General features: G+C 46.9%; 1 protein-coding gene across 1 annotated transcript in view; it reads left to right on the top strand.

The window, feature by feature from the left end:
- LOC144685568 (noelin-like) overlaps nt 1–3,227 on the top strand; it is a 35,465-nt gene extending 32,238 nt beyond the window's left edge. Inside the window, exon 6 of the mRNA XM_078550221.1 lies at nt 691–3,227. Coding sequence (XP_078406347.1) covers nt 691–1,365 — 675 coding nt within the window. The 3' untranslated portion in view covers nt 1,366–3,227. The remainder of the gene's footprint in view (nt 1–690) is intronic.
- Nucleotides 3,228–26,917: the final 23,690 nt, after the last annotated feature.

The raw sequence follows: 26,917 nt of genomic DNA, 5'->3' as shown, positions 1-26,917 counted from the left end.
TTGGAGTGGGGACCAAAAACAATGGCTTCAGTCTTCCCAATATTTAATTGAAGGAAATTTCTGCTCATCCAGTTCTGGATGTCGGATAAGCAGTCTGATAATTCAGCAAAAGTGGAGGAGTTGAGAGAGGTAATGGTGGGGTAGAGCTGGGGGTCATCCATGTACATGTGAAAACTAACACTGCACCTTTGGATGATGTCACCGAGAGGCAGCATGTAGATGAGAAATAGGAGGGGCCAAGGATAGATCCTTGGGAACACCAGAGGTAACAGTGTGGGAGCAGGAAGAGAGGTCATTGCAGGAGATTCTCTGGTTACGATTAGATCGATAACAGTGGAACCAGGTGAGAGCAGTCGCACTTAGCTGGACAGCAGTGGAGAGGCGTTGGAGAAGGATGGTGTGGTCAAACCGTGTCAGAGGCTGCAGACTGGCCGAGAAGGACAAGGAGGGAAAGTTTACCCGTGTCACAGTCACAGAGGATGCCATTTGTGTCTCTGATAAGAACTGTCTTGGTAATGTGGCTGGGGTGGAAACCTGATTGGAGGGATTCAAACGTGGAGTTCTGGGAAAGGTGGGCATGGGTTTGAAGGTTTGAATTAGGTCATTCCTGATCTACTCTGATGTTAAATTCAGCTCCTACATTTAGTTGACAAATCCATCTTGATGCTGTCTTGTTTAATTTTCCTCTAGGTTTATTACATGGATGGTTACCATAACAACCGCTTTGTGCGTGTTTATAAGTCCCTGCAGGATTTCATGAGTACAGACAATTTCACAGTGCATCGTCTGCCTCATCCCTGGTCTGGCACAGGTCAGGTAGTCTACAACCAGACCTTGTACTTTAACAAGTACCAGAGCCACATCATCATCAAGTTCCATATCCCGACTGAACGCCTGCTTACTCAACGAAGCCTGGACTACGCAGGATATAACAACATGTACCCTTACTCCTGGGGAGGCCACTCTGACATCGACCTGATGGTGGACGAGGGGGGGCTGTGGGCTGTCTACGCCACCAATCAGAACGCGGGGAACATCGTCATCAGCAAGCTGGACCTGGGGACTCTGGAGGTGATACGGAGCTGGAACACTGGCTATCCTAAACGTAGTGCCGGAGAGGCTTTCATGATCTGTGGCACTCTGTACATGACTAACTCACACCTGGGTGGTGCCAAAGTTTACTACTCATATAACACCAACACTTCCACCTACGAATACACTGACATCCAGTTCCATAACCAATACTCTCACATCTCCATGCTGGATTATAACCCCAAGGACCGAGCCCTTTACACCTGGAATAATGGTCACCAGGTTCTGTATAATGTCACATTGTTCCACATCATTAAATCTGATGAATTATAAGACCACACAAAGTCCTTCATTTCCACAATGAAACAGTTAGTATAGAGATATATAGATCTGTAGGACCTGTACAGGTATATATATATTCTGTAGAAAGGACACATAGCATAATTGACAGTTTTAGCTTTGTTTCTGGACTGTTGCTCTCTCCATGTGAGGGATTCTCTCAATAAGCAATGTCCATCCCCGATTCCCAACTCAACAGAATGAAAATTGGAATCAGTGGATGGAATAGCCCCTTCACTCCCTCCTTCCATGTTCTCGCATCCTCTGTCTCCATTCCTCCCTTCCTTCCCTCCTCCCACTCCCCATCTTTTCCTTCCACCCAATCCACCCCCAGCCTCTCCTCCCCTCTCCCTTGTTTTCTTTCCTGATTGTCCCCTCCCTCCCCGTCTTGCCTCCAATATCGAGGACAGCAAGAGTCGCATTCCCCCCAGTGAGCCAGGGGGAAACACTGAAAGTCTCATCAGGAGCGGGCAGTGAGTAACCACGGTGACCATCCCTGCTGATGGATCGGAGGCATCCACATCATCACTCAACCTTGAATAGTTCTACAAATTGTGAGGGCTGTGGGTGGGGGAGGGAGGAATGATTCCCACCATCTCGTTGCCCCCCCTTGAAACACCCCCACTTCTGCAAAAGACTGTCTCTCATGCTGGTTACAGCCACTGACCACAGGAATGGGATGGATTATTTGCAAATGCAACTGTCAGACGAACTGGATTTCACCCTCACTGTTGCCTGCATTTAACCTGCTACAGCATTACTGAGCTGCCTCATCTGTTACTGGAGGGAATTTGTTGTTTAATCTAAGAGATATAATTGTTTGAAAAATGATTTCTGCATCAAGTCTATTGTGTGGTGAATTGTGTGTCACAGCTCATCAGTGACACATTGCAAAGGCCCATTTAACATCTGTATGTTCAGTGTGAGGTACATCGTATTAACCAGAGTATTTTTCCCATCAAAGCACCTGGTACTTTAAGATTCTGTTCTCAATTCAACCCAGGTCTGTTTGCAGAGTTTAAATATTTCATATCCAGCCCATCTCTGTCCAAAACCCATCACCACATGAATGAACTCTCCAGTTACCAACTGTTAGAATATTGTTTCAATCGTTTGCAAAGCTGTGGTATGTGAGAGGGAAAGTGTGAGAGTATATCTGCATATGCATTTGCGTGTATACAGCTCTGATATCGACTTGTGTGTGCACATCAGTACACCTGATTCCGTCTCCGTGTATACTTGTGTTTGTCTTTGTTACTATATCTATGTGTCTCAGTACATAGGGGTGTGTGTGTGTGTGTGTGTTTTGGGGGAAGGGGTATCCATTTCCATCTGTGTGTATGTCGCTGTCTGCATATCTCTGTCTGCCACAATGTCTTGGTTTATATATGTATACAAGAGTAGGTCTGTGTGTGTGTGTTGGTGTGCGTGAATGTGGGGGCATGTTATTGTGCTTGTGGGCATCTGGTGTGTGGCTGTGTGTGTGCAAGAGAGTCTATTTAAGTGGGTGTGTATGTGTCTCTGTGACTGTGCATCTGCCTGGTAGTGTGAGAGTGAGAGTCTTAGTCAGTGACAGTATCTGAGTGAGTCAGTCGGTCTACATGAGTGTATGTGCATCTATCAGTCTGTGTGACTCAAAGTCTGTTAGTCCACGTGAGAGAGAGTTTTTGAGTGTATCAGTCAGTGTGTGCGTGTACGCATTTAGAGTTTTAACTCTTGTTCTCCACCAATGGCAGTGAACGGAGAGGTTGGCATGTGCTGCTACTGACTGTTGTTACAGGGAAACAGTACGACTGTTAAACTCAACCTCTGTACTTGCCCCTTTCTATTTTATCATTAAAAGGAGCCCAAGATGACCTGTGATCAGCAATGTGAATCCTTCAGTCTTTGTGCATTTGATCAGAGGCTTTAATTTGAAACATTTCCTATTCTGCAATAATCCTGACCAGTTTGGTGAAAGGTCGTAGACCTGAATCATTAATTCTGTTCCTCTCTCCACAGATGCTGCCAGACCTGCTGAGTATTTCCAGCATTTTCTGCAGTTTGCTTGTGTGTTGCTAGAATCTTTGCCTGGCGTGGTAGCAAGTGACGCATAAGAAAGGCACTGTCACCAAATGTACTTCCAGACACAACTCATCGAATCTTACAGCACAGGGTGACACCAATCCACCATAGTGCCCATGTCTCTTTAAAAGAGCTATCCAATTAACCCCACTTCCCCTGCTCATTCCCCACAACCCTGCAAATTTCTACTTTTCAAGTACTTAATCAATTCCCCTTTTGAAAGTTCCTACTGAATCTGCTTCCACCGTCCATTCAGGCAGCGCCTTCCAAATCACAACAACTCGCTGTGTATAAGAAAATCCCCAGTGTTTGATGGGGACAGTGCAGAGAACGCTTTACTCTGTATCTAACCCCGTGCTGTACCTGTCCTGGGAGTGTTTGATGGGGACAGTGTAGAGGGAGCTTTACTCTGTATCTAACCCCATGCTGTACTTGTCCTGGGAGTGTTTGATGGGGACAGTGCAGAGGGCGCTTTACTCTGTATCTAACCCCATGCTGTACCTGTCCTGGGAATGTTTGATGGGGACAGTGTAGAGGGAGGTTTACTCTGTATCTAACCTCGTGCTGTACCTGTCCTGGGAGTGTTTGATGGGGACAGTGTAGAGGGAGCTTTACTCTGTATCTAACCCCATGCTGTACCTGTCCTGGGAATGTTTGATGGGGACAGTGTAGAGGGAGGTTTACTCTGTATCTAACCTCGTGCTGTACCTGTCCTGGGAGTGTTTGATGGGGACAGTGTAGAGGGAGCTTTACTCTGTATCTAACCCCGTGCTGTACCTGCCCTGGGAGTGTTTGATGGGGACGGTGTAGAGGGAGCTTTACTCCGTATCTAACCCTGTGCTGTACCTGTCTTGGGAGTGTTTGATGGGGACGGTGTAGAGGGAGCTTTACTCTGTATCTAACCCTGTGCTGTACCTGTCCTGGGAGTGTTTGATGGGAACAGTGTAGAGGGCGCTTTACTCTGTATCTCACCCCATGCTGTACCTGTCCTGGGAGTGTTTGATGGGGACAGTGTAGAGGAAGCTTTACTCTGTATCTAACCCTGTGCTGTACCTGTCCTGGGAGTGTTCGATGGGGACAGTGTAGAGGGAGCTTTACTCTGTATCTAACCCCGTGCTGTATCTGTCCTGGGAGTGTTCGATGGGGACAGTGTAGAGGGAGCTTTACTCTGTATCTAACCCCGTGCTGTACCTGTCCTGGGAGTGTTTGATGGGGGCAGTGTAGAGGGAGCTTTACTCTGTATCTAACCCCGTGCTGTACCTGTCCTGGGAGTGTTTGATGGGGACAGTGCAGAGGAAGCTTTGATCCCTCATTAAACCTCAGTTTATCGGTACCATGGGAAATAAACGGAACAAAACTTAGCATCAGCTTTTGTTGGGGGGCTGGTCTGACCTCCCATCAGGACATTCGCCTTTTGTTAATTTCAGATTGTTTGCACCCTCACTGTGACAGGCTGTACGTTGACCTGAGTGTCAGCGTTAACCTTCCAGTTTGCAGCTTCCTGTAGTGAGCTGGCAGAGCCAGTCCTACTAACACGTTGCTTGTGAAATCGACCTTTATTTGCTGCATTGCGGAAATTGAGATGTGATAAATTGATAAAAATCCCTGCGTGATGCGGTGTAACAACAACTTGCATTTGTATAGCATCTTTAACTCAGCAAAGGTACATCAGAGCACCATTATCAAAGAGAAATTTGACACTGCGCCAGGTCTAAATGGAATGAGCAGGGCTGTGTGGGATTAACCGGACAGCTCCTTCTTTGCATTGCCTTTGGATGAGATTATAACTGATCCTTATCTTCACTCCATCCACCTGCCTTGCCTCCAGATCTTTGTGTACCTTTAGTAAAAAATCTCTTCACAGATTTAAAATTAATTTACTGTGAGGTATTGGAGCAGCTGACTCTGGTGCGTCTTATCAATTCTACAGCTAGAATTATTGCTAAGGCGCTCTGTCACCTTCTACAAGCAATACACTCAGGCCCTGCGCAATGTCACAGCAAGTGAGGCAAATTGGCTTGATGCTGACAGTTATTGTCATGGGAACCACAAGGAGTGGATGGAGGTAGTGAAATTGTTCATTCTGCACTTTTGGATGCCGATCGCCTTCTATGGCTCCACCATGCCTGAGACGACGCCTGCTTGTTGTCTGGTTCCCCACCACCATTCTTGACCTGATGAACTGGGACAACAGACCTTCAGCCTGACGTGTTGCTTGTAGAACTGCCTGTCTCTGTCTATGCACTGTTTGCAGTAATATAGCTTCAGTGCACTGAATCTGGAGCTTCTACACTGTACATATATTGTTCCTGTCAGAGTGTGGCTGGAACTGCATGTAACAGTGGAGCTGCATTCTATCCTTCTCCTATGGGCCTACCACACTGGGCTGCAAGCTTTGTATTCTTTTCTATTCACTTATCCTTAGGATGTGAGTTTCGCTCTCAAAAGTTGACATTGATCACCCATTCCTAATTGTTCTTAGAAGAGGATGCTAGATTCTGTTGGCTTGATACAACTGAGAGTCTTATTAGCCCACTTGATGAATTTTTTTTTATTCATTCATGGTATGTGGGCTTCGCTGGCTGGGCCAGTATTTATTGCCCACCTCTAATTGCCCTTGAGTAGGTGGTGGTGAGCTGCCTTCCTGAGCCACTGCAGTCCATGTGGTGTAGGTACTGTTGCTGTTGTGCTGTTAGGGAGGGAGTTCCAGGATTTTGACCCAGTGACAGTGAAGGAACGGTGATATATTTCCAGGTCAGGATGGTGAGTGACTTGGAGGGGAATTCCAGGTGGTGGTGTTCTCATCTATCTGCTCTCCTTGTCCTTCTAGATGACAGAGGTCATGGGTCTGGAAGGTGCTGTTGAAGGAGCCTTGGTGAGTTGCTGCAGTCCATCTTGTAGATGGTACACACTGCTGCTACTGTGTGTTAGTGGTGGAGGGAGTGAATGTTTGTGGATGTGGTGTCAATCAAGCGGGCTGCTCTGTCCTGAACAGTGTCCAGCTTCTTGAGTGTTGTGAATGCACTCATCCAGGCAAGTGAGGCGTATTCCATCACATTCCTGACTTGTGCCTTGTAGATGGTGCACAGGCTTTGGGGAGCCAGGAGGTGAGTTACTTGTCGCACGATTCCCAGCCTCTGACCTGCTCTTGTAGCCACAGTATTTATATGGCTAGTCCAGTTCAGTTTCTGGTCAATGGTAACCCCCCCCCACCCCCAGGATGTTGATAGTGGGGGATTCAGTGATGGTAATGCCATTGAATATGAAGGGACGATGGTTGGATTCTCTCTTGTTGGAGATGGTCATTGCCTGGCACTTGTGTGGCGTGAATGTTATTTGCCACTTGTCAGGCCAAGCCTGGATATTGTCCAGGTCTTGCTGCATTTGGACATGGACTGCTTCAGCATCTGAGGAATCGCAAATGGTGCTGAACATTGTGCAATCATCAGCGAACATCCCCACTTGTGACCTTATGATGGAAGGAAGGTCATTGTTGAAACAGCTGAAGATGGTTGGGCTGAGGGCACTACCCTGAGGAACTCCTGCAGTGATGTCCTGGAGCTGAGATGACTGACCTCCAACAACCACAAACGTCTTCCTTTGTGCTAGGTATGACTCCAACCAGCAGAGAGTTTTCCCCCTGATTCCCATTGACTCCAGTTTTGCTAGGAGTCCTTGATGCAACACTTGGTCAAATGCTGCCTCGATGTCAAGGGCATTCACTCTCACCTCAACTCGGGAGTTCAGCTCTTTTGTCCGCGTTTGAACCAAGGCTGTAATGAGATCAGGAGCTGAGTGGCCCTGACAGAACCCAAACTGGGCGTCAGTGAGCAGATTATTGCTAAGCAAGTTCTACTTGATAGCACTGTTGATTCCATTACTTTATTTCCATTCCATTCCATTACTTTACTGATGATCGAGAGTAGACTGAAGGGGCGGTAATTGGCTGGGTTGGATTTGACCTTTTTGTGTACAGGACACACCTGGGCAATTTTCCACATAACCGGGTAGATGCCAGTGTTGTAGCTGTACTGGAACAGCTTGGCTAGGGGCACCGCAAGTTCTGGAGCACATGTCTTCAGTACTATTGCTGGAATATTGTCAGGGCCCATAGCCTCTGCAGTATCCAGTGCCTTCAGCCATTTCTTGATATAACATGGAATGAATCGAATTGACTGAAGACTGGCGTCTGTGATGCTGGGGGCCACCGGAGGAGGCCGAGATGAATCATCCACTTGGCACTTCTGGCAGAAGTGTGTTGCAAAGGCTTCAGCCTTATCTTTTGCACTGATGTGCTGGGCTCCCCCATCATTGAGGATGGAGATATTTGTGGAGCCTCCCCCTCCAGTGAGTTGTTTAATTGTCCACCACCATTCATGACTGGATGTGGCAGGACTTGCAGAGCTTAGATCTCATCCATTGGTTGTGGGATCGCTTAGCTCTGTCTGCTGCTTATGCTTTTTGGCTTGCAAGTAGTCCTGTGTTTTAGCTTCACCAGGTTGACACCTCATTTGTAGGTGTGCCTGCTGCTGCTCCTAGCATGCCCTCCTGCACACTTCACTGAACCAGGGTTGATCCCCTGCCTTGATGGTGATGGTAGAGTGGGGGATATGCTGGGCCATGAGGCTACAGATTGTGTTCAAGTACAATTCTGCTGCTGCTGATGGCTCACAGCACCTCATGGATGCCCAATCTGGAGTTGCTAGATCTGTTCGAAATCTATCCCGTTTAACACTGTGGTAGTGCCACACAACACAATGGAGGGTATCCTCAATGTGAAGGTGGGACTTCGTCTCCACAATGACTGTGCGGTGGTCACTCCGACCGATACTGGTGCAGATTGGTGAGGATGAGGTCAAGTATGTTTTTCCCTCTTGTTGGTTCCCTCACCACCTGCCTCAGACCCAGTCTAGCAGCTATGTCATTTAGGACTCGTCCAGCTCGGTCAGTAGTGGTGCTACCTAGTCACTCTTAGTGATGAACGTTGAAGTCCAGAGTACATTCTGCACCCTTGCCAAGTGATGTTCAACATGGAGGAGCACTGATTCATCAGCTGCGGAGGGCAGTATGTGGTAATCAGCAGGAGGTTTCCTTGTCCATGTTTGACCTGATGCCATGAGACTTCATGGGGTCCAGAAGTTGAGGTCTCCCAGGGCAACCCCCTCCCGACTGTATACCACTGTGCCCCCACCTCTGTCCTGTCCCAGGACAGACCCAGGGATGTTGATGGTAGAGTCTGGGACATTATCTGTAAGGTATGATTCCGTGAGGATGACTATATCAGGCTGTTGCTTGACTAGTCTGTGAGACAGCTCTCCCAATTTTGGCACAAGCCCCCAGATGTTAGTAAGGAGGACTTTGCAGGGTCGACAGGTCTGAGTTTGCTGTTGTCGTTTCCGGTGCCTCGGTCGATGCCGGGTGGTCCGTCTGGTTTCAATCATGTTTTGTGACTTTGTAGCAGTTTGTTACAACTGAGTGGCTTGCTCAGCCATTTCAGAGGGTATTCAAGAGTCAATCACATTGCTGAAGTCACATGTAGACCAGACCAGGTAAGGACGACAGATTTCCTTCCCTAACCAGTGAACCAGATGGGTTTTTACAACTATCAACAATGGTTTCATGGTCATTATTAGACTTTTAATTTAAGATTTTTATTGGATTCAAATTCCACCATCTGCCGTGGTGGGATTTGAACCCAGGTCCCCAGACCATCACCTTGGGTCTCTGGATTACTAGTCCAGTGACAATACCACTACGCTGTCACCTCCCCTGTCCTTCACATTAGTGCATACAAACAAGGAGTAGGCCATTCAGCCCCTTGAGTCTGCTCCGCCATTTAATAAGGTCATGGCTGATCTGATTGTAACCACAAATCTGCATCCCACCCACCCCCGTTAACCTTTCACCCCCTTGTTAAGAATCTATCTCGCTGTGCCTTAAAATATTCAAAGACTCTGCTTCCACTGCCTTTTGAAGGAGAGATTTCCAAAAACTCACGACCCTCTGAGAGAAAAAAAATCAACTTATCTGTCTAAATGAGCGACCCCTTATTTTTAAACTGTGACCCCTAGTTCTAGATTCTCCGACAAGAGGGAACATCCTCTCCACATCCACCCTGTCAAGCCCCCTCAGGATCTCGTATGTTTCAATCAAGTTACCTCCTACTCTTCTAAGCTCCAGTGGATATAAACCTAGTCTGTCCAACCTTTCTTCATAAGACAACCCACCCATTCCTGGTATTAATTTAGTAAATCTTCCCTGAACTGCGTTTAACATCCTTAAATAAGGTGACCAATACCGTACACAGTACTCCAAATGTGGTCTCACTAGTGCCCCATGTGACTGAAGCATAACCTCCCTACTTTTATCCCACTCAATCCCACTCGCAATAAATGACAACATTATATTAGCCTTCCTAATTACTTGCTGCACCTGCACACTAGCCTTTTGTGATTCATACACTAAGACACCCAGATCCTTCTGCATTTCAGAGCTCTGCAATCTCTCACCGTTGTAAACAGTTGAGGTCCTAGCACTGAACCCTGTGGCACACCACTCAGTAAAATTTGTCAACCTCAAAAAGGTCCATTTATGCCTACTCTCTGCTTCTAGTTAGCCAGCCAGTCTTCTATCCATGTGAATATGTTACCCTGTACACCATGAGCTTTTATTTTCCACAATAACCTTTAATGTGGGACTTTATCAAATGCCTTCTGGAAATCTAAATACAGTATACCCACTGGTTCCCCTTTATCCACAGCACATGTTACTCCCTCAAAGAACTCCAATAAATTGGTTAAACATGATTTCTCTTTCACAAAACCATGTTGACTCTGCCTGATAACATTGAGCTTATCTAAGTGCCCTGCTTCTTTAATAATAGCTTCTAACATTTTCCCTATGACAGATGTTAAGCAAACTGGCCTGTAGTTTCCTGCTTTCTGTCTCCCTTTTTGAATAACATCATTACATTTTCTATCTTCCAATCTAATGGGACCTTCCCTGAATCTAGGGAGTTTTGGAAAATTAAAACCAATGTATCAACTATCTCACTAGACACTTCTTTTAAGACCCTAGGATGAAGTCCATCAGGACCCAGGGATTTGTCAGGCCGCAGCTCCAACAATTTATTCAGTGCCACTTCCCTGGTGATTGTAATTTTCCAGACTTCCTCCCTCCCTCCCATTTCCTGATTTATAGCTGCTTCTGGAATGTTACTTGTATCCTCTATTGTGAAAACTGATGCAAAATACCTGTTCCATTCATTTCCCATCGCCTTGATTTCCAACATCAATTCTCCAAACTCACTTTCTATAGGACCAACACTCACTTTGTTTCTTTTTTAAATATAAAAACTCTTACTATCTGTTTTTATATTTCTGGCCAGCTTTCTCTTGTACTCCAATTTTTCCCTCCTTATTAACCTTTGCTGTTCCTTATATTCTGTCCAATCTTCTGACCTTTCACCCATCTTTGCACAATTATATGCTTTTACTTTAAGTTTGATACTATCTTTAACCTTTCTAGTTAACCACGGATGGTGTGTCCGTCCCTTGGAGTTTTTCTTACTCGTTTAGATGTATCTATTCTGTGTATGCTGAAATATCCCCTTAAATGTTTGCCACTGCATTTCTATTGACCTATCTCTTAACCTAATTTGCCAGTTCACTTTCATGCCCTCATAATTGCTCTGCTTTCATGCCCTCATAATTGCCCTTATTTAAGTTTAAAAACATAATCTCAGACCCACTCCTCTCCCCCTCAAACTGAATGTAAAATTCAATCGTATTATGGACGCTGCTACTGAGGGGCACCTTCCCTATGAGATTCATTAATTAGTCCCATCTCATTGCACAATGCCAGCTCAAGTATAGCCTGCTCTCTGGTTGGCTCCAGAACATGCTGTTCTAAGAAACTATCCCGGAAACATTCTATGAACTCTTCACCTAGGCTACCTTTTCCCATCTGACTTTTCTAGTCTATATATAGATTAAAATCTCCCATGATTATCACCGTGCCTTTCTGACAAGCTCCCATTATTTCTTATTACTTAGCGTGGGGTCTGGAGTCAAAAACAGGCTCAGAATAGATAAGGGCGGCAGGTTTACTTCCTTAAAGGACATTAGCGAATCAATTGGGCTTTTACGACAATCTGACCACTTTGTGGTCACTTTTGCTGATGCCAAAATTCGTCTATTAAACACTTCTTAGAGGGTCAGTACTGAGGGAGTGCCGCACTGTCGGAGGGTCAGTACTGAGGGAGTGCTACACTGTCGAAGGGTTCGTACTGAGGCATGGGGGTGTTTTGGGGTTAAATGGAGGATATTTATTGGTTGATGGGTTTTCAAACTTGCACCCAAGACCCAGTTTTGTGTTTTGAAATATTTGTACATGATTTTTCTATAATGGCTGAAAATGTTTCAGTTGTGAATCAGATTTGTTTGATATTCCCGTGACTTTGTCGCAGTTTAAATGTAGGAGTCAAACCCTGAGCAGGCGTCTGTCTGACAGGAAATACCCCTTCCAACAGATGAGGCTGTCTCACAGAGACAACCAGGCTGCCAAGGGGGAGACAGTCAGGCTGGCATTTTTTTAATTCATTCGTGGGCTGTGAGCATCGCTGGCTGGGCCAGCATTTACTGCCCATCCCTAATTGCCCTTGAGAAGGTGGTGGTGAGCTGCCTTCTTGAACCACTGCAGTCCATGTAGTGTAGGTACACCCACAGTGCTGTTAGGGAGGGAGTTCCAGGATTTTGACCCAGTTACAGTGAAGGAATGGAGATATATTTCCAAGTCAAGGTGGTGAGTGACTTGGACGGGAACTTCCAGGTGATGGTGTTCCCACGTGCCCTTGTCCTCCTAGGTGGAAGGTGTTGTCGAAGGAGCCTTGGTGAATTCCTGCAGTGCATCTTGTAGGCGGTACATACAGCTGCTACTGTGCGTCGGTGGTGGAGGGAGTGAATGTTTGTGGATGTGGTGCCAATCAAGCGGGGCTGCTTTGTCCTGGACGGTGTCAAGCTTCTTGAGAGTTGTGGGAGCTGCACTCATCCAGGCAAGTGGGGAGTATTCCATCACACTCCTGACTTGTGCCTTGTAGATGGTGGACAGACTTTGGGGAGTCAGGAGGTGAGTTACCAGTCACACGCCATCCATGCAGTTTTATTTCACTATTTTAATTAGTTCACTTGACACTGAATTATCTGTTGTTTCTTGCCTCCTTCCCTCCAGCTCAGCTCAAGTCTTGTTCTCTGCCCACTCCCTCACTCTGTGACAGCCCCACTCTCTGAACCTCACTCTTCTTCCACGAAACTCCCTGGTTCCAATCCCCCTGAATTAACTTGAGAAGGCAGAAAGGACCTCAGTTTAACATCTTATCCAAAAGCTGGTAACCTCTCCCCATTTTCTCCAAATCCCCTCCCTGGATCCCGCCTCCCTGTCTGTTGCAATCCTGCTCTCTCTCTCTGCTCGACCCTGGCCCTGCTATGCACTGCCATTTTATGACACATTGACTGGAATGATTATGTTCAGTTTTCCAGCGAGAAAGGGAGCAATCAGAATTCCTGCTTCAAACTCCATCACCATGACATATTTCCCACTCCATCCAGTTCTGAAGCTCACACTATCCTGTTCCCATTGCTATTCCATGGGATCCTGATCCCAACCTTAAGAAATGTTTGCAGAGGGGGCTTCATTAACCTCTGACCCTGTGCCCCCCCCCCCCCCCCCCACCGCCAGTCAATGCCTCACCTCCTGAGCTGCAGAATGAGTTGGTGGTTTAATTACTGCAGTGAGGTTGCAGCATCCCACAGGGGCTACAAACCCCGGATCATGTCATTACCTGACACCACCTGCGACCGACTATCCAGTCCCTGTGAGCCTCCACACTCAAGCTCAACCGGTGCCTAACACACACACACACCCAACCCCCACCACACAAAAACATGTTTTTCACAACCTTCGTCAGAGTGTGTTTGTCCTTCCATCTCAGTCATTTGACTGCAGGCGTGTGTGTGGAAACACTGATGTGTCCCCTCATTCTCTCTCACTGACGCACCACAAACCAGCTTGTTTACAAATCCCTCGATCTTTTCCCTCTGACTCTGTGTTGCACAATCTTGTTAGCTGCTGTCAGCTGGGGCACATTGGGTACCACTCTTGCCTCAGTCAGCTGCTTGTGGGCTCAAGCCCCCCACTCTGGAACTGGAGCACAAAATCCAGGCAGACACTTGCAGTACTGAGGGAGCACTGTGGTGTGAGGTAATGAGGAGTCAGTACTGAGGGAGCGCTGCACTGTCGGAGGGTCAGTACTGAGGGAGCACCGCACTGTCGGAGGGTCAGCACTGAGGGAATGCCGCACTGTCGGAGGGTCAGTACTGAGGGAGTGCCGCACTGTCGGAGGGTCAGTACTGAGGGAGCGCCGCACTGTCGGAGGGTCAGTACTGAGGGAGCGCCGCACTGTCGGAGGGTCAGTACTGAGGGAGAGCCGCACTGTCGGAGGGACAGTACTGAGGGAATGCCACACTGTCAGAGGGTCAGTACTGAGGGAGTGCCGCACTGTCGGAGGTTCAGAACTGAGAGAGTGCTGCACTGTGGGAGGGTCAGCCCTGAGGGAACACCGCACACTGTCGGAGGGTCAGCACTGAGGGGGTGCCACACTGTCGGAGGGTCAGTACTGAGGGAGTGCCGCACTGTCGGAGGGTCAGTACTGAGGGAATGAGCAATGGACCCTTGGGAGTTAGTTCATGCAGATGTGGGCTACAAGATTTTAGATAAGTTGTACTCTTGGGAAGGATTAATGAGATGACGCTGCTAAGACAAAGCTGGAGTGTTATGCCTTAAGCTGATGAAATCATGGAGTAAGCTATGATAGGTAGGTGTAATTGGTAAGCGTGAACTTGAGGGAGGAAACTAAGCTTTGGTCATCTTAAATATCGAAAGGAGGCAGAGAGGTGAAAACAATCATGCCAGGAGCTGGGCAGGGACATTCTACAGGAGCCTTTATGTTGGTGAGGTGATGTGGCACAGGTGGCCTTGGCAACTGTGTACCAGTCTCAGCATAAAACAGTGTGGCAGCTTAAGCAGAGCAGCACCTCACCAACCCTACCCCTTTCATCCAGTCAGGAAAGTCAGTATATCAAAGCAAAACCCTCAGGATGTTCACTGTTCCATTGACAGAACTCTGTCAGTCGTCACGAGGATTTGAATTGTACCAATGAAACACAAGGAAGACCAAAGAGTGCTCAGCCAAAGTCCAGTCTGCTCTCACAGGTGGACATTAAAGAGCCCATGGCCTGCTATTTCAAAAATAAGTTGGGGAGTTCTGCCCAGTGTTCTGGTCAACATTCATCCCTCAACAACACCAGTAAAACAGATTCTCTGGTGATAATCACATTGCTGTTTGAGGGATCTTGCCATGCACACACTGGTTGCCATGTTTTCTCCATTGGAATGCTGAATATACATCACAAAGTGCTTCATTGATTGTAAAATGCCTTGAGACATCCTGAAAGTTTTCCCTTTGCTCCTGTCAACAAGTAAATGTTCATGTCTTAAAGATTCCTGCACACAGACTCCCACTCCAACTCATTCCTCCCCCATCACCTCAAGGGTACAGACTCGCTCAGCTCCCTGAGGGCGTGCACTCACCCTTCAGCCCACAGTTTTTTCAAAGGCACAGCTTGGAGTCACTGACTGCAGCCACACTCCACGGTGTCATGAGTTATTACGGAGCTGAAAGCTAATCTTGATGAGGAGTTTGGATGTGACTCCAGAGTGAAGTTGAAGTGAAAATCACTCCTTCAGGAAGTCTGATTCCTCTTCAGTTCGATAGCTGGTTGGAGCTGACATTTACACCACGGGGTAGCTGTTGGCTGACCCTGGCAGTAAGTGCAAGTATGGGCTTCACCTGACATGCACAGGGCATTTGCCAGGCTTAAACCACTCCTCACCGATCTACAGATGTAGTGAAAAGATTTCTTTAATCAGCACATCTTGGATCCATATCTTCTGTCTAGGCTGACACTCCCAGTGCATCAGAGTGAGTGTTGCACGATCAGGCGTGTGTGCAGGTAAGAACAAGGCTCCCTCGGGCCTCAGCTGCATTTAAAGATCCCATGGCAACATTCAAAAGGAGCAGTGGAAATTTCCCTGTTGCCCTAGCTAATCTTTATCATCCTCCCAAGTAATGCCTCTGTACAAGAAAGAAGGGAGACAGAAAGCAGGAAACTATAGGCCGGTTAGTCTACTATCTGTCACTGGAAATTGCTGGAATCCATTATTAAGGAGGCAGTGGCAGGACATTTAGAAAATCATAATACAATCAGGCAGAGTCAACATGGGTTTGTGAAAGGAAAATCATGTTTGACAAATTGAGTTCTTTGAGATGTGGCAAACAGTGTTGATAAAAGGGAACCAGTAGATGTGGTATATTAGGATTTCTAAAAGGCATTCAATAAGGTGAAACACCAAAGGTTAAGCACAAGAGCTCATGATGTTGGGGGACAGGAGTGGAATTTATTAGCATGGATAGAGGGTTGGCTGATAGGAAACAGAGTTGGGATAAATGGATCATTTCAGGTTGGCAAACTGTAACTAGTGGAGTGCCACACAGACACTCAACTATTCATGTTCTATATTAATGGCTTGAGGTCTTGTGGCGCAGTGGGTAGCATCGCAGCCTCTGAGCCTGAAGCTCTGGGTTCGAGCCCAAAGCTCTGGGTTCAAGTCCCACCCCAGGACTGATGGCCAAGGAAGGCGTGTTTGTAACGTGGCCAAACAGGTTGATTATCAACCTGAAGAACATGCCAATGGCAGGTGGTAAGTGTGGGAGAGATTCCTGGTTGGCCATGGGATGGAAAGAATGTTGGAGCCTCTACCATCATAGCTCCAGACTACAACATGCATAGAAAAGCAATTGTTGCTGCAGAAATTTGGACTCTTTGGGGGCCAGTTGGCTGCACAGCTTGTGTGGACCATATTGGTGCCAACAGCATGGGGTTCGATTCCCTGTTCTGGCTGGGATGGATTTTCCCTCCTTGCCCTACCCATGGTGAAGGTTATGGCACTGTGGGTTGGACCTGTCTTCGGGCAGAGAACCGAAGGAGATCAATGACTTGGATGAAGGGACCAACTGTATTGTAGCCAAATTTGCTGATGATACAAAGATCGGTAGGAAAGCAAGTTGTGAGGACAGAGAGTCTGCAAAGCAATATAGATATGGTCATTGAACCCACTCCCTAACAGCACTGTGGGTGTACCTACACCACATGGACTGCAGCAGTTCAAGAAGGCAGCTCACCACCACCTTCTCAAGGGCAACTTAGGGATGGGCAATAAATATTGGCCTAGCCAGCGATGCCCACATACCTTAAATGAATTTTTTAAAATGTGTGGGCAAAATGAAGTATAATATGGGACATAATGTGAGATTTTCCACTTTGGCAGGAAGAATAGAAAAGCAGAATATTATTTGAATGGACAGATTACAGAACTCTGAGGTACAGAGGGATCTGGGTGTCCTGGTACACGAATCACAAACAGCATTCAGGTACAGCAAGTGATTAGGAAGGCAGCTGGAATGTTGGACTTTATTGCAAAGTGGGTAGAGTGTAAAAAGAGGGAAGTCTTACTACAACTGTACCGGGCATTGGTGAGACCGCACTAAGAGTACTGTGTACAGTTTAGATCTCCTTATTTAAAGAGGGATAGACTTGCATTGGAGGCAGTTCAGAGAAGATTCACTTGGCTGATTCCTGGGATGAGGGGGTTTGTCTTAGGAGGAGAGGTTGAGCAGGTTGGTCCTGTACCCATTGGAGTTTAGAAGAATGAGAGATGATCTTATTGAAACATAAGATCCCGAGGGGGCTTCACAGGGTGGACGCTAAGAGGATGTTTCCCCTCATAGGGGAGACCAGAACCAGGTAGCATAATTTCAGAATACAAGATCTCCCAATCAAGACAGGAATGCAGAGGAATTTCTTCTCTCAGAGGGTCTTTAGTGCCTCGAACACTCTTCCCCAGAGAGCAGTGGAGACTGGGTCACTGAATATATTCAAGGCTGAGTTAGACAGATTTTTGATCTAAAAACCAGGGGGGTCAAGACAGGAAAGTGGAGCTGGAAGCAAAGATCAGATCAGCCATGATCTTATTGAATGGCAGAGCAGGCTCGAGGAGCTAGATGGCCTACTCCTGCTCCTATTTCTTATGTTCCTATGGAACTCATCCCATTCCCTAACTCCCCCTTCACCAGTCACTCCATTGCCAACCCCTCCCATCTTTCCAATCCCCCGCATCTATTCATCCTGCTGCATTAATTGTGGGTTTGAAAACTTCAAAGCATTACTGAAAATATGTCAAAATTCTTATTTTTCATGCCTTATATGAAGGTCTTGGTGCAGCTGCTCTTGCATTGTATTCACTGACAATGTCATTGCATCACTGCATTACGTTCAATAAAGCACATGGCTCCACATGTAGGTAATCTGCCTGTTCATGTTATGGACACATAAAGCCATGAGCTTCCCAATTGACCAGAATTTGAGAAAATTGCCAAACAAATATGACAGATTTCCCACTTTCTGGATCAGTGCAAGTCACTTTGTGTTTGGCCTCTGCAGCTTAAGCTATTGGAACCACAATCCAAATGGCAATGTTGTCCATTAGTTTTAACACATTTTCCCAGTTCCTTACACTCCGTATCACTTAGTCGATCATCTCCTCTGGGACTTTCATATCTGCCAAGGAAATTAGGGGGAAAAATGATATTGATGTGGAAAGTAAGGAGCATTAATCATGTTGACGTATGTGTTGAGTTGGTGAAGTGACAGCTTTGACTTCATGGCACTGACTCTGGAAGACTTACCCAGTCTTTGGTCTTCCTTGTGTTTCTTTGGTACATTGTCGTGACTACTGACAGAGTTCTGTCAATGGACCAGTGAGCCTCCTGAGAGTTTTGCTTTGATATACCGACCTTCCTGACAGGCTGATAGGGGTAGGGTTGGTGTGGTGCTGCTCCGTGTAAGTCTCATTCGAAAAGCAATGGATAGCTCGAATAAGCAGCAACCAATGTCAAACTGACAGAGGTTTGAACAAAAAGGTTGGAGGATGTAGATGAGTGATGGATTATTTATCAGAGAATTAGCCTTTTTCACTATGGACTGATGTGCCGTACTGAAGGGTTAATATGACATTTGCTGGAAAATGGGATTAGAATAGTTAGGTACTATTAAGTAGACTTGACGGGCCAAAGGGCCTTTTTCTGTGCTGTAGACCTCTATGGCTCTATGACTCTATAATATCAGTAACATAGAGTTTCCTCTTCATTATGGTGGAGGCTCATCCAGTAACACTGTGAAGTTTCTTTTTTATTCATTCACGGGATATGGGCTTCGCTGGCTGGGCCAGCATTTATTGCCCATCCCTAGTTGTCCTTGAGAAGGTAGTGGTGAGCTGCCTTCTTGAACCGCTGCAGTCTATGTGGTGTAGGTACACCCACAGTGCTGTTAGGGAGGGAGTCCCAGGATTCTGACCCAGCGACAGTGAAGGAACGGCGATATATTTCCAAGTCAGGATGGTGAGTGGCTTGGAGGGGAACTTCCAGGTGGTGATGTTCCCATCGATCTGCTGCCCTCGTCCTTCTAGATGGTAGTGGTCGTGTGTTTGGAAGATGCTGTCTAAGGAGTCTTGGTGAGTGCTGCAGTGCATCTTGTAGATGGTACACACTGCTGCCACTGTGCATCAAAGACTCTACTTCTACCGCCTTTTGAGGAAGAGAGTTCCAAACCCACGACCCACTAGGAGAAAAAGATTCTCCTCATCTCTGTCTTAAATGAGTGACCCCTTATTTTTAAACACTGACCCCTCGATCTAGATTCTCCCACAAGAGGAAACATCCTCTCCATATCCACCCTGTCAAGACCCCCAGGATCTTAAAGGTTTCAATTAAGTTGCCTCTTACTCTTCTAAACTCCAGTGGATACAAGTCTAAACTGTCCAACCTTTCCTCATAAGACAACCCGCTCATTCCTGGTATTAGTCTAGTAAACATTCTCTGAACTGCTTCTAACACACTTACATCTTTCTTTAAATAAGTAGACCAGTACTGTACACAATATTCCAGATGTGGTCTCACCAGTGCCCTGTACAACCAAAGCATAACCTCCCTACTTTTGTGCTCAATTCCCCTCACAATAAATGATAACATTCTATTAGCTTTCCTAATTACCTGCTGTAGCTGCAAACTAACCTTGTGTGATTCATGCACTAGGACACCCAGATCCCTCTGGATCTCAGAGCTCTTCAATCTCTCACCATTTAGATAATAAGCTTTTTTATTCTTCCTGCCAAAATGGACAATGTCACATTTTCTCACATTATACTCCATTTGCCAGGTCTTTGTCCACTCACTGAAACTATCTATATCATTTTGTGGACTCCTTATGACCTCTTTGCAATTTACTTTCCTACCTATTTTTGTGTCGTCAGCAAATTTAGCCACCATTCCTTCAGTCCCTTCATCCAAGTCATTCATAGAAATTGTAAAAAGTTGAAGCCCCAGCACTGATCCCTGTGGCACACCACTCATCACATCCTGCCAACCAGAAAAAGACCCATTTATGCCAACTTTCTGCTTCCTGTTAGCCAGCCAATCTTCTATCCATGTCAACATGTTACCCCCTGCACCATGAGCTTTTATTTTCCGCAATAACCTTTGATGTGGCACTTTATCAAAAGCCTTCTGGAAATTTAATCCAGTACATCCATCAGTTCCCCTTTATCCACAGTGCTTGTGACTCTTTCAAAGAACAAAGAACCAATAAATTGGTTAAACATGATTTCCCTTTCAAAAAACCACGTTGACTCTGCCTGATTGCCTTAATTTTTTCTAAGTGTCCTGGTATAAATCTTTAATAATAGCTTCAAATATTTTCCCTATGACAGATGTTAGGCTAACTAACCTGTAGTTCCCTGCTATCTGTCTCCCTCCCTTTTTGAATAATGTAGTTACATTTGCTATTTTCCAGTCTAATGGAACCTTCCCTGAATCTAGGGAATTTTGGAAAATTAAAAGCAATGCATCAACTATCTCACTGGCCACTTCTTTCAAGACCTTAGGATGAAACCCATCCGGACCTGGGGATTTGTCAGCCCGCAGCCCCAACAATTTGCTCCATACCACTTGCCTGGTAATTGTACTTTTCCTGAGTTCCTCCATCCCTTCCATTTGCTGAGGGAGATGAGTTACTCACTGCAGGATTCCGAGCCTCTGACCTGCTCTTGTAGCCACAGTATTTTTATGGCTAGTCCAGTTCAGTTTCTGGTCAATGGTAACCCCCCCCCAGGATGTTGGTAGTGGGGGATTCAGTGATGGTAATGCCATTGAACATCAGGGGGCAATGGTTGGATTCTCTCTTGTTGGAGATGGTCATTGCCTGACACTTGTGTGGTGCGAATGTTATTTGCCACTTGTCAGCCCAAGTCTGGATATTGCCCAGGTCTTGCTGCATTTGGACATGGACTGCTTCAGTATTTCAGGAGTTGCGAATGGTACTGAACATTGTGCAATCATCAGCGAACATCCCAAGTTCTCCCCTTATGATGGAGGGAAGGTCATTGATGAAGCAGCTGAAGATGGTTGGGACTAGGACTTTACCCTGAGGAACTCCTGCAGTGATGCCCTGGAGCTGAGATGATTGACCTCCAAAAGCCAGAAACATCTTCCTTTGTGCTAGGTTTGACTCCAACCAGCGGGGAGTTTTCCCCCTGATTCCTATTGACACCGGTTTTGCTAGGGCTCATTGATGCCACACTCAGGCAAATGCTGCCTTCATGTCAAGGGCAGTCACTCTCCCCTCACATCTGGAGTTCAGCTCTTTTGCCCATGTTAAACAAAAGGGAGAGCCTCTAAAGGAGGTGCAGGAACAGAGGGATCTCGGTGTATATGTACATAGGTCATTGAAGATGGCAGGGCATGTTGAGAGAGCAGTCAATAAAGCATGTAGTATCATAGGCTTTATTAATAGTTGCATTGAGTACATGAGTAAAGAGATCATGTTGAACTTGAAAAGTTAGGCCACATCTGGGGTACTGCATCCAGGTCCAAGCACCATACTTGAGGAAGGATGTGAAGGCATTGGAGAGAGTACAGAGGAGATTCACATGAATGATTCCAGGGATGAAGAACTGTAGCTATGAGGATAGTTTGGAGAGATTGGGACTGTTTTCCTTGGAGAAAAGAAGGCTGAGAGGAGACTTGATAGAGGTATTCAAGATCCTGAGGGATATGGACAGGGTAAATAGTGAGAAACTGTTCCCACTCAAGAGAACATCAAGAACTAGAGGGCACAGATTCAAAATAATTGGCAAATGGAGCAAATGTGATGTGAAGAAATATTTTTTCACCCAAAGGGTGACTGGAGTCAACAAACTTCCTGTGAGGGTGGTGGAGGGAGATTCAATCGAGGTATTCAAAAGGGAATTGGGTTGCTACCTGAAAAGAGAGAATGTGCAAGGCTACAGGGATAAGGCAGGGGAGTGGGACTAGGTGGAATGCTCTTTCAGAGAACCAGTGCAAATACGACAGACCGAATGGCCTCCTTCTGCACTGTAAAGGTTCTGTGACACTACTGTGAAGTTTGAACCAAGGCTGTAATGAGATCAGGAGCTGAGCGCCCCTGGCGGAACCCAAACTGAACATCAGTGAGCAGGTTATTGCTAAGCAATTGCCGCTTGATAGCATTGTTAATGACCCCTTCCATCACTTTATTGATGATCGAGATTAGGCTGATGGGGCGGTAATTGACCAGGTTGGGTTTGTCCTGCTTTTTGTGTACAGGACATACCTGGGCAATTTTCCACATAGCCAGGTAAGTGCCAGTGTTGTAGCTGTACTGGAACAGCTTGGCTAGGGGCACGGCAAGTTCTGGAGCACAAGTCTTCAGTGGTATTGCTGGAATATTGTCAGGGCCCATAGCCTTTGCACTATCCTGTGCCTTCAGCCGTTTCTTGATATCACGTGGAGTGAATCGAATTGGCTGAAGACTGGCACCTGTGATGCTGGGGACCTCTGGAGGAGATCAAAATGGATCATCCACTCGGCACTTCTGGCTGAAGGTTGTTGCAAATGCTTCAGCCTTATCTTTTGCACTGATGTGCTGGGCTCCTCCATCATTGAGGATGGGGATATTTGTGCTGCTTATGCTGTTTGGCACGCAAGTAGTCCTATATTATGGCTTCACCAGGTTGACACCTCATTTTTAGGTATGCCTGGTGCTGCTCCTGGCATGCCCTCCTGAACTCTTCGTTGAACCAGGGTTGACCCTCTGGCTTGATGGTAATGGTAGAGTGGGGGATATGCCGGGCCATGAGGTTACAGATTGTGTTTGAGTACAATTCTGCTACTGCTGATGGCCCACAGCACCTCATGGATGCCCAGTCTTGAGTTGCTAGATCTGTTCAAAATCTATCCCATTTAATATGATGGTATCCACACAACATGATGGAGGGTATCCTCAATGTTAAGGCGGGACTTCGTCTCCACAAGGATTGTGCAGTGGTCACTCCTACTGATACTGTCATGGACAGATGCATCTGCAGCAGACAGTTTGGTGAGGATAAGCTCAAGTATGTTTTTCCCTCTTGTTGCTTACCTCACCACCTGCCACAGACCCAGTCTAGCAGCTGTGTCCTTTAGGACTCAGCCAATGGTGGTGCTACTGAGCCACTCTTGGTGATGAACATTGAAGTCCCCCACCCAGACATTCTGAGCCCTTGCCACCCTCAGTGCTTCCTCCAAGTGGTGTTCAACATGGAGGGGCACTGATTCATCAGCTGAGGGAGGGCGGTACATGGTAATCAGCAGGAGGTTTCCTTGCCTGTGTTTGAAATGATGCCATGAGACTTCACGTGGTCCGGAGTCGATGTTGAAGATTCCCAGGGCAACTCCCTCCCGACTGTATACCACTGTGCCGCCACCTCTGCTGGATGGTGATGGTGGTGTCTGGTACGTTATCTGTGAGGTATGCTTACGTGAGTTGCTTGACTGGTCTCTGAGACAGCTCTCCCAAATTTGGCACAAGCCCCCAGGTGCTTGTAAGGAGGACTTTGCAGGATTGACAGGATTGGGTTTGCCGTTGTCATTTCCGGTGCTATGTTCTGAGTTTTCTAGGCCATTTCAGAGGGCATTTAAGAGTCAACCACATTGTTGTGGGTCTGGAGTCACATGTAGGCCAGACCATCTAAGGACGACAGATTTCCTTCCCTAAAGGGCATTAGTGAACCAGATGGGTTTTTATGACAATGGTTTCATAGTCACCAGATTTTTATTGAATTCAAATTCCACCATCTGCCATTGTGGGATTCGATCCCAGGTGTCCAGCACATTACCCTGGGTCACTGGGTTACTAGTCCAGTGACAATACCACTATGCTATCGCCTCCCCTTTCCCCCTCCCCCTCCCCCTCCCCCTCCCCCTCCCCCTCCCCCCCCTTCCCCCTTCCCCCTTCCCCTTGCCCCTCCCCCTCCCCTTCTTCCCCCTCTCCTCTTCTCCCTCCCCCTCTTCCCCCTCCCCCTCCCCCTCCCCCTCCCCCTCCCCCTCCCCCTCTTCCCCCTCCCCTTCCCCCTATTGCTTCCATGGTTAGCTGGAATGTCAACCAGCACTCACCACCATCTGAGCATTGATGTAACAAAGCAAGTGCAGGCTGAGTAAAAGACTTTACTTAGGAGAGGGTAATCAAGACGGCATCGATTGTTTGGGTTTATTGCTTTCAGACTGTGGTTCTTAATCAGTTGAAGATTAAGCCTTCAAAGAATGCTTCTAAATGTTTAAAACCACAACAGAAGAAAATCAATCGGAGGATTAAGTTCATCAGGAGATCCTGTGAAATCACAATCGAATTGTTACCTCAAATCATCCGGGTTTGATAATCATAGAAAATCTCTTGCCTTTTAAGTCGGCACCTCAGGATGTCCAGAAGCATTTTACAGCCAATGAAGTACTTTTTGAAGTGTGGTGATTATTGCATTATATGAAACATGGCAGTCAATTTCTGCACAGCAAGCTCCCATAAGTGGATAAGTGATCATAACCAGATAATCGGTGTTTCTCTCGTGGCTTGAAGGATTAATATTGGCACCAGACACCCAGGAGAACTCTCCAGCTCTTCTTCAAAATTGTGTGCAAGGGACCTTTCACAAGCATCTGAGAGGGAAGATAGTGCCTCAAAACTTAATTTCTCACCCGAAAGACGGCACCTCCAACAGTGCAGCACTCCCTCAGTACTGACCCTCCAACAGTGCAGTTCTCCCTCAGTACTAACCCTACAACAGTGCAGTTCTCCCTCAGTACTGACCCTCTGACAGTACAGCACTCCCTCAGTACTGATGCTCCGACAGTGCAGCAGTCTCTCAGTACTGACCCTCCAGCAGTGCAGAACTCCCCCAGTACCGACCCTCCAATAGTGCAGCTCTCCCGCAGTACTGACCCTCCGACAGTGCAGCACTCCCTCAGTACTGACCCTCTGACAGTGCAGCACTCCCTCAGTACTGACCCTCTGACAGTGCAGCACTCCCTCAGTACTGACCCTCTGACAGTGCAGCACTCCCTCAGTACTGGTACTGAAGTGTCAGCCTTGATTTTTGAGCTAAAATATCTAGATTGGAACTTGACCACAACCTCCAGCATCGGAGGCAGAGTGGGAGCCATGGATTAGCCTGGTTACCCATTACTGGCATGGGTGCATTCACTCCAAACTGCAATGTCAAAATTTGCAGACAGCATCTAATTGTGGGGTCTGAATGGGGTAAAGGGTCAGAGGGATCTGGGGGTACAGATACACAAATCGCTAAAAATAGCAACACAGGTTAATAAGGTCATAAAAAAGCAAATACTGGGTTTCATTTCTAGAGGGATGGAATTGAAAAGCAGAGAAGTTCGATTAAACTTGTGTAGAACTTTGCTTAGACCACACTTGCACACTTGGAGCATGGTATACAGGTCTGGTCTCTATATTATACAAACAATACAGAGGCACTGGAGAAGCGTGGTGAGAATGTGGGATTCGGTGAATAGTATAGGTATGTTTATGGGGAAGCTAGATAAACATATGAGGGAGAAAGTAATTGAAGGATATGGGGAAAGGATGAGAGGAACGGTAGCTGGGAGGAGGCTCATGTGGAGCAGAAACACTAGCACGGAGCAGATGGACTGAATGGCCTGTTTCAGTGTGTAACTGAAAGCGATGGTGACAAATATTTGAGCTGCACTTCAGTTCCAAAGACATCAATCACAGAACATGGATCACAAACATTTCTGATATTATCATGACAAACTAATAGAGGATATCTACAGGAGCTGACACTGAAACACACACACGGACCGTACAGGAGCTGACACTGAGACACACACACGGACCGTACAGGAGCTGACACTGAGACACACACACGGACCGTACAGGAGCTGACACTGAGACACACACACGGACTGTACAGGAGCTGACACTGAGACACACACACGGACCATACAGGAGCTGACACTGAGACACACACACGGACCATACAGGAGCTGACACAGAGACACACACACACACGGACCATACAGGAGCTGACACAGAGACACACACACACGGACCATACAGGAGCTGACACAGAGACACACACACACGGACCATACAGGAGCTGACACAGAGACACACACACACGGACCATACAGGAGCTGACACAGAGACACACACACAGACCATACAGGAGCTGACACTGAGATACACACACAGACCATACAGGAGCTGACACTGAGATACACACACACGGACCATACAGGAGCTGACACTGAGACATACACACATGGACCGTACAGGAGCTGACACTGAGATACACACACAGACCATACAGGAGCTGACACTGAGACACACACACGGACCATACAGGAGCTGACACTGAGACACACACACACAGACCGTACAGGAGCTGACACTGAGACATACATACATGGACCGTACAGGAGCTGACACTGAGATACACACACAGACCATACAGGAGCTGACACTGAGATACACACACAGACCATACAGGAGCTGACACTGAGACACACACACACGGACCATACAGGAGCTGACACAGAGACACACACACACACGGACCGTACAGGAGCTGACACAGATACACACACAGACCGTACAGGAGCTGACACTGAGATACACACACAGTCCATACAGGAGCTGACACTGAGATACACACACGGACTGTACAGGAGCTGACACTGAGACACACACACACAGACCGTACAGGAGCTGACACTAAGACACACACAAACGGACCGTACAGGAGCTGACACTGAGATACACACACACAGACCGTACAGGAGCTGACACTGAGAAACACACACACGGACCGTACAGGAGCTGACACTGAGACACACACACACGGACCGTACAGGAGCTGACACTGAGATACACACACACAGACCGTACAGGAGCTGACACTGAGACAC

The sequence above is a fragment of the Cetorhinus maximus genome, chromosome 10 (genome assembly GCF_964194155.1).
Source record: "Cetorhinus maximus chromosome 10, sCetMax3.hap1.1, whole genome shotgun sequence".
Lineage (NCBI taxonomy): Eukaryota > Metazoa > Chordata > Chondrichthyes > Lamniformes > Cetorhinidae > Cetorhinus > Cetorhinus maximus.
Note: the sequence above shows the minus strand (reverse complement) of the source record. Positions and strands in the feature narration are given on the sequence as shown.